Source organism: Octopus bimaculoides, chromosome 6, assembly GCF_001194135.2.
Source record: "Octopus bimaculoides isolate UCB-OBI-ISO-001 chromosome 6, ASM119413v2, whole genome shotgun sequence".
NCBI lineage: Eukaryota > Metazoa > Mollusca > Cephalopoda > Octopoda > Octopodidae > Octopus > Octopus bimaculoides.
In genome coordinates, this window is record NC_068986.1 from 63,303,335 (window position 1) to 63,311,177 (window position 7,843).

The following is a 7,843-nucleotide window of genomic DNA, read 5'->3' on the forward strand; positions in this document are numbered from 1 at the left end:
ATATATATATATATATAGATGTAAGTGGAGGAGCTGGTTTAGTCACTAACCACTCAGCCATAGAACAGGTAGTACTGGTTTACATGCTACCAGTGGCAGGTCACATTATCTTGTGATTCGATAACTGACTTGATTGTGTTTTTATAGAGTACATATCTATTACAAGAAGGGTGTTTTGAAGTTTGGGCTTGCTATCCTCTGATGACAGTCTGACAAAGGCTAGCACCCCAAAACTTTACAGTTACTGTCACCCCTCTTCTTGTAAAAGTGCAATAAATATATATTCATATATGTAGGTAGATAAATTCACAAAAGGCTTCCATTCAACTTCTATACCAATTTCACTAACAAGAAAATAGTCAGCTTGACCTGAGGCTATAGTATTAGATACTTGCTAACAGTAGAATGGAACCTGAAACCACATGGCTGCAAAATGAACTTTGTAACCGCACAGTTATATGCGTGTGTGTCTGTGTGTTGATATGAGAGAGAAACAGAGAGGGGGTGAGTATCTCAGTTATTGCCTCTTGTTCTTCAGTTGTTGCATCACCACTGCTGTTGTATTCAATAATTTGTCAGGATCAGAGAAAGCGAAATGTTACTGGTGTTTTGGGACCCATGTTTTATGTTTCCTCTCTTTCTTTCTCTCTCCATTGAATGGAGAAAGTTCTATTGAAGCTGTTTGTAACCAATTTTAAGGCATCTGAATATTTTGCCAGGATATGAGTGCATGGTTGCATAACAAACACTTGTTCAATGCAGATCATTTAAGTGTCATGAATAGTAGAAATTTTTGTTTCTTTTTTGTTTATCTTTCCTCTCCGCAATCCCTTGAGTCTCATGTTATTTAATGTTCCTCAGTTAAACAGCGTCTCTACCAAGCAAATAGCCTTTTATTTATTTCATATGTATTTATTTGTGTGTGTGGTGAAGTGTTGTGTCATGTTATGAGATGTAGTGTGTGTGTGTGTGTGTGTCTCTGTGTGTGTGAAGATATATATAATTTCACATTTGAAAGATGAAGTCTTAATATAACATTTGGCAACATTTAGTGCCATGATTATCGTCAATCACATAAAAACTAAACTGTGATGACAAAAAAAAAGTGCATTAACATATCTCCTGTTGCTTTTAAATGCAGATACTGAATTTTGTTGCTTTAAGATTCCATGAATATAAGCACTCTATAAGAAAACTCCATAAATATTCACCAGAATCTGAATATTTACAAAGACAATTTTCTAAACTTTAAATCTTTGATCTCCTAATGCAGTTCTATAAACTATATTACCTTTTTATTTTTTTATTTTTTAAAAATTTACTTTTCCTTTTACACAGTTCTGTCATATTACAAGTATCATAAGCTTCCCATTCAAATCTTTTACGTTATTTCACACTGTCTTGCTCATTTGGAGTTATAATAATTTCAGGAATGACACATCTCATATTCCCCACCACCACCACCACCACTGTCACTATCAGTAAACTGCTATTACTTTGATATAGCACTTAGAATCACATGGCATCTTGAAATAATTATTCTCTACTGTGTTTTGCTTAAAGTTCTGCCCCTACCCATCATTTTTAAAACTGTTTTTCATATATTTATTTTTCACTTGTTATTTTTTCCTCTATCTTATAAATTATGGCAACATTTATATGTTATAAAAGAAAGAAAAAATTATGGAGGATTCCCTAAGAATTTAAGTACAAGTTTCTGTGTAGAGTAAAGTTATCTTCTAACTGAAATGGATAAAGCTGATGAAAAACCTATCTGAAGTTCCAAAACAATGTCAATAATTAATGTTATTTTATGAATGATTGAAACTGCTTCCACAGTTTTCAATTGGTTGTAGGATCACTGATGAAACATTTGTCTTTATACAGTGCTGCAAGTCAGCATTGCCAAAATCTTTATTTTATAAACGGTTCAGTCTGTCTGTTTATTGGAGATATAAAGAGTAACAGAAAGGAAATGATCCAACTGGGAATAGAAGCTATGTTACAGATTAGCTCAGTAGAAGAATGACTATTCATCTCTTTATGGTGTTTCCACAATATGTTATTGAGCTACTATTATTATTCTATATGTTCTATTATTCTGGCATGAGGGCCCAGCCAGTAGTACCTGTCATTATTATTTAGATCAACCTGTTATTGTTATTTAAATTATAATTTATATACTAGAAATACCCATGGAAATGCTACAGTAAAATGAGATTTTCTAGATGGTTGTAAGTTTATGGAGCCATAAAACTTACTGTTCCTTTATAAATTCTATATTCTGCATTATTTTCATTTAAAAACACCTTTCAGTTCTCTATAAGAATGTAATTGAAGGAGCATGACTTCCCCATCTTCTCAGCAGTTCAGAGGTTCATTTACAAATGTAAGTGCTTCACAATGATTACAGAGAATGCTCACTCTATACTCTTTGATTCATATTTTCCCTTCTACATGCTGATGTTCCCATGCTTGTTCTGGTGATTCTACCCTTTGCGTCTCTCTCTCTCTCTCTCTCCCTCTCTCTTGCTCTTTCTTTAACCTCACAACAAGAGCATCACCCCTCTGCTAAACATCTTATTTCTAACTCTTTTTCTCTATATGACTCCTTTCAGCTAACTTTTTAACTAGGTAACAACTATTATGTTACCTTGCCTCATAGCATTAACACTCCTCTCTCCTTCTTCACCTTTCCCTTCAAGTAATCACTTGACAACATAATGCATTTTGGCATTAGCATATTAATTCTTTTATTCTTTTGTTTTTTACATGTTTCAGTCACTTGACTGTGGCCATGCTGGAGCACCACCTTAATAAATAGATTTTGACTTTTGCTACAGAATATTTCATTTTATATTAAATATTGTTGATTTTTGTCTGTAGTTTATGAGAGTGTAATAGTGTGTTAGGATGGAAATTTCTTATTGTTTTTTCTCAGTTTGAATCTCAAGATAAGGATAAGTATATGTATATGTGTGTGTGTGTGTGTGTGTGTAATGTTCATGTCTTTCTTAAATTGTAAGCAAGTAACATAGCACCAATTTGGTAATCAAGTTGGGAACATGGCTCATTAGGACCTTACTTTCTGCTTCTTCAGTAACATCTTTTTGAATGTCATGTAAGAAAAAGAAACTCCTTAAATGCATTGATTACTATAGCTCAAAGCATATTTTTAAGTAGTGAAGGCACATGGCAGAGGTATGGGTGTTAAGTTCATAATCTAATGATTGTGAGTTTAGTTTTTGGACAAAGTGATACATTGTGTCCTTGAGCAAGGCACTTTATTTCATATTATTTTGGTCCACTCAGCTTAAAATGAGCAATGAGGTTAACTTAGTAGCTGACTGGCCTCTCGTTCCATAGGAAGTCTTGTACTCTCATTCACTTGAATGCTATTGTAGCTGGGATAAACACTGGTCTATTGGGCCCATGAGCTCAAGACAGACTTATTTTAAAATGTATTCAAATGGAGTAGGCATTGTTAGAAATTAATAGCTCTAAACTTAATGCATTATTAATTAAACAAAATATATAGATAGTTTTGGTGTATATTCTTTCACTGACATTGATGGTTATCATGGAAGAGCAGGATATTTGCTTCATGCAAGGCACATACTTTGTTCTTGTTTACATACTTAAATTCTGTATGTACTCTATATGTACTCCTGTATTTCATGTTCTCTTTAGTTCAAGCCTCTTATTGTTTTTTTTCTTTTACAGTTGAATGTACCTCTGTGATCCTAAGTTATGTTCATTAGTGTTTTGCTCAGTAGAATATTGATGGTCACTAACAAAGCTGAAATCAATTTAAATTACTTTTTTTTTTCCATCTGTTGCATAAAAGCAACTTCAGTTCATACATTATTACATTGAGGAAAACCTAAACAATGGCAATTTCCTTAAAGTCAGCAGAATAAAGCCAAACAGACAGGAAGCTTTTTCTAGAGTTCCATATAAGAAAGAATCCTGTTGTTCCTTCTCAATCTCTTGTGCAGTTTGACAAGCACTTTTCTCTTTACAATAACCATTGTTGGCATTTCATTTGGTACTGTCATTCTAAAAGCTTTAGAACCAGCTCTGCATTTAATTCCTTCATTTATATAAGTCATCTAAAAATAAACCTTTTCCTTTTATTTTATCATTCTATTATGGAGTAAATTGCTTTAGGTTCCTTATTGTCTTCTTCACTACCACTATCATCCACTTCTTTTCTTTTCCACCAGCCAGTCATCTTTTGATTCAATGCATATAAAAGTTGCTACATAGCATATTTGAAAACATTGTCTTTCCCTTGTGTTCTATAAATATACAAATGAAGAATTCCTGCTCCATTTGTAAGAGAACTGTTTTTAATACAACAACCTGGCTGGTGTTGTAAAATTTCGCTCCAGAAATAGAATCTTGGCAAGGATGTATGTAACTCAATGCAGTCTTTAAACTGTTTCTGTTTTGCCTACTGCCATTACAATTTAGTTGCTGAAACTTGAATCAAATTCGTTTCTCTCTTATAATGTATCAGTTTAGAGTATTTGTGTTACCATAGTAATTCAATATATATTAGGAGATGTAAGCATTTAGTAAAGCTTAAGCCATCATTATCATCAGTACAGCTCATACTGTGAAATGATAATTAACCAAGAATTCAAATTCTCTGCAGGGTGTGTGTGTGTGTGTGTGTGTGTGTGTGTGTGTGTGAGAGAGAGAGAGAGAGAGAGTGGATGACTTTGAGCATACAAATTTTATTCTATTTGTTTTAGTTCATTTAACAATGAAAACTAGGAAAATAGGTACCAGATATTGGAAAAGTTACATGTGATACACTGATAGCCTCACATCTTGAAAGTTGGTTCAGTTTCTAAAGGCTAATGATCTCTCTCTCTCTCTCACTTGTCTGTTGTAAATCTTGTTAACTAATATATAAATATCTAATGAAGTCTGGTACAGTGGTAATATAATTGTTTGAAACAGGGCTGTTGACCCATTCCCAATCAAAATATTTTCTCCTATTAATGACAGATGTAAGATGTATCTATTAATGGTGTATAATTCACAGCAAGGTAGACCAAGCTGGTGACAATTAAATTACTTGGCCTTACACTATACATTATTGGTAGTTTTGTTTTTTTATTTTTATTTATAATCTATTGGTTTCGTCTAGAGGAAAGTGAGCTTCTGCAGGCCCTCCAGCACTTGAGAATTCAGCAGTTAACATCCTCTTGAACAGTTGCAAATCAAAAGCAGCTGATAAATATGTATAGGGATGTAATTCCTTCAAAGAAAGGATCTGACATAGTGGTTAGTACTGATCATGGGGTGATGATGAACATAATATGGGATAATTTCCTTTTTTAACTTGGTAGGATTTGGTTTAAGGCAACTATTTAAAGGTTGATCAAGACCTCTGTGATCCTTTGGGCTGGTGCTTTTCTCTGGTTTACATCGTATTAAATACATACAACAAATCTCCTGGTAGGATGTCAATTTGTTGTAAGGAACTTGACTGTTAGCAGAATTGAATTCATTTCTGCAAGCCATTGGAATACAAATGAATTTTATATGTGGCACTGCAGTTGCTGGTGTTTAAACTTGTCCCTTACCCTGCTATATCTACTAGCAACTAGGTGGACTAGGCCATGTGGTAATTTCCTTAGCCACAGACTCAATGCAGTAATGGGAATTGTGTGAGGTAAGCAAAATATGATGTTCTGACCATTCATCTTGTGTGAAATCCTTGTGCACTTGTCATTTGTGTTCTCTCACTGATTGATGGTAGTTACAAAAGAATGCTAAGATAAGCCTGCAAGTTCACACCCACCTCAATCATCTAATCAGTTGATTACCCTTTTCTTTGAAATCGATCTCCATTTTTAGTTGACCTGGTACTTATTTTATTGATCCACAGAGACACGAGGTTAAGTTGACCTAGGCAGTATTTGAAATGTTGAAACAGAAAGCATCACTTAGTTCTTTACTGTGTAATTCAAGAGCATATACCTGTAGTATATAGGTAAATGTCTATACATATGTGTGTGTGTTATATCTATGAAAACTGAAATACATGATTATTAGTGAATTGTCTATATGAAACGGTTGCACATGTATGTACTACATTTATCCATTTGGACAGTTTTATACACATATAGCATTCTTATAGAAAATCTAATTGTATAGTTTAACATATATATATATATATATATATATATATACAGTCCTCAGTCAAATCGTCCAACCCATGCTAGCATGGAAAGCGGACGTTAAACGATGATGATGATGATGTTATATTGCTAATTTACAAGTTTCAATCGTTGATTTATGGCCATACTAGGGCCTGGAATGGTTTTTCCTGGTACTTACTTTTAACTCTACTACTTATTCTACCAGCTTCTTTTTTGGTTGGACTATTAAATTACATGGACATAAACAAGCCTACACTGGTTGTCAAGCACTCTCTAAAACATGTTGGGCTATCAAAAGCTTCTGTCTAGCAAATTAACTCACAAGGTATTGGTCATCCCATGGCTACAGTAGAATGCACTTACCTGAGTTGTCATACTGTAGGACTGAACTCAAAGCCATGTGGTTGTGAAATGTAGTTAAGTGAAAGACAGTATTCAATGCCCTTAAGCAGAGTGTGTGTAACATTTTCTTCCAGTCTAAGTTTGTATTTAGCTTCTCATTCTCACATGAGGATTGGGTAATAAGAAACTCCAATAAGTTACTCACTCAGAATCAACTTTTAATGTGTGTGTGTGTGTAAGATATATGCAAATTCTGTGTGACTTAGGAAACTGTGGCAAGTGAACATTTTTATAAATAGAATTATAAGCAGAAACATTATTTCTAAATCTCTCAAAGAGCTCCCCTGTTTGAAAATATAAGGACACATGTTGTGTCATATAGCCAGTTGGAAACGACATTTCCTGGGGCTAAACAACAGTAACATTCGTCCCATCCAGGACTGCCACATTATGTTGGCAAATAGTCTTTACTTCAGAATTATAAGCTTTCACCGTAAATTGACTGTAGAAAATAGTCTAATATTCGGGCAGATTCCCATGTGTACTTATGCCCATTTTTTTCCTTCACAGGCTGTATATTACATACCCTAATATTAAACTATATTCTATAGTCAATATATGGTGAATGTAATTTTATTTACAATATATATATATTATATTTTATTTTATCTATGCACCCTTCTAAAGCCTAGCCAGGCTCATGGTCCCGGTTTCCCGATTTCTATGGCGTATGTGTTCCCTCCAGCTGGACGGGATGCCAGTCCATCACAGCATTACTCAAGAAACAGGAAAGAGTACAACAGGGGTTGCCATGTGTTTCACTGAAATAACATATGTTTGCGAGTGTTAAACAGACTTCTTCAACCAGCTGGTCATGCTACTTCAGGCTGATGACGAGCAAAGACTCAGAAACATGTCCCTGAATGCTGGCTAGGCTGGGTGGAGGAGTTTGTCTCCCACTCGCAAACATAAGGACACAGGAAATGTGTCAAGGCCGACAGGAAATGGTCCAGCTTCCTAGGGTTAAATAGCAGTAGTGTATTCCCTTATTGGGACTGTCACGTTAAGTTGGCAGTATACAACTACTTTATCGCATCACTACTGCTTAAGTCTCTCTGAGAGATTTAGAAATGTATTATTTCTAATTTACATCATCATCATCATCATCATCATCATCATCATCATCGTTTAACGTCCGCTTTCCATGCTAGCATGGGTTGGACGCTTTGACTGAGGACTGGTGAAACCAGATGGCTACACCAAGCTCCAATTTGATTTGGCAGAGTTTCTACAGCTGGATGCCCTTCCTAACGCCAACCACT

General features: G+C 34.7%; 1 protein-coding gene across 4 annotated transcripts in view; it reads left to right on the forward strand.

The window, feature by feature from the left end:
• The window catches only part of LOC106882709 (dynamin-binding protein), a 331,344-nt gene that overhangs the window by 195,512 nt on the left and 127,989 nt on the right, over positions 1-7,843 (forward strand). The window contains exon 2 of one of the 4 annotated variants that reach the window (XM_052968784.1): positions 2,317-2,389. The exons of the other annotated variants lie outside the window; for them this stretch is intronic. Within the exon in view, the coding sequence (XP_052824744.1) occupies positions 2,345-2,389 (45 nt within the window). The 5' untranslated portion in view covers positions 2,317-2,344. The remainder of the gene's footprint in view (positions 1-2,316; positions 2,390-7,843) is intronic. 4 annotated transcript variants of the gene reach the window in all.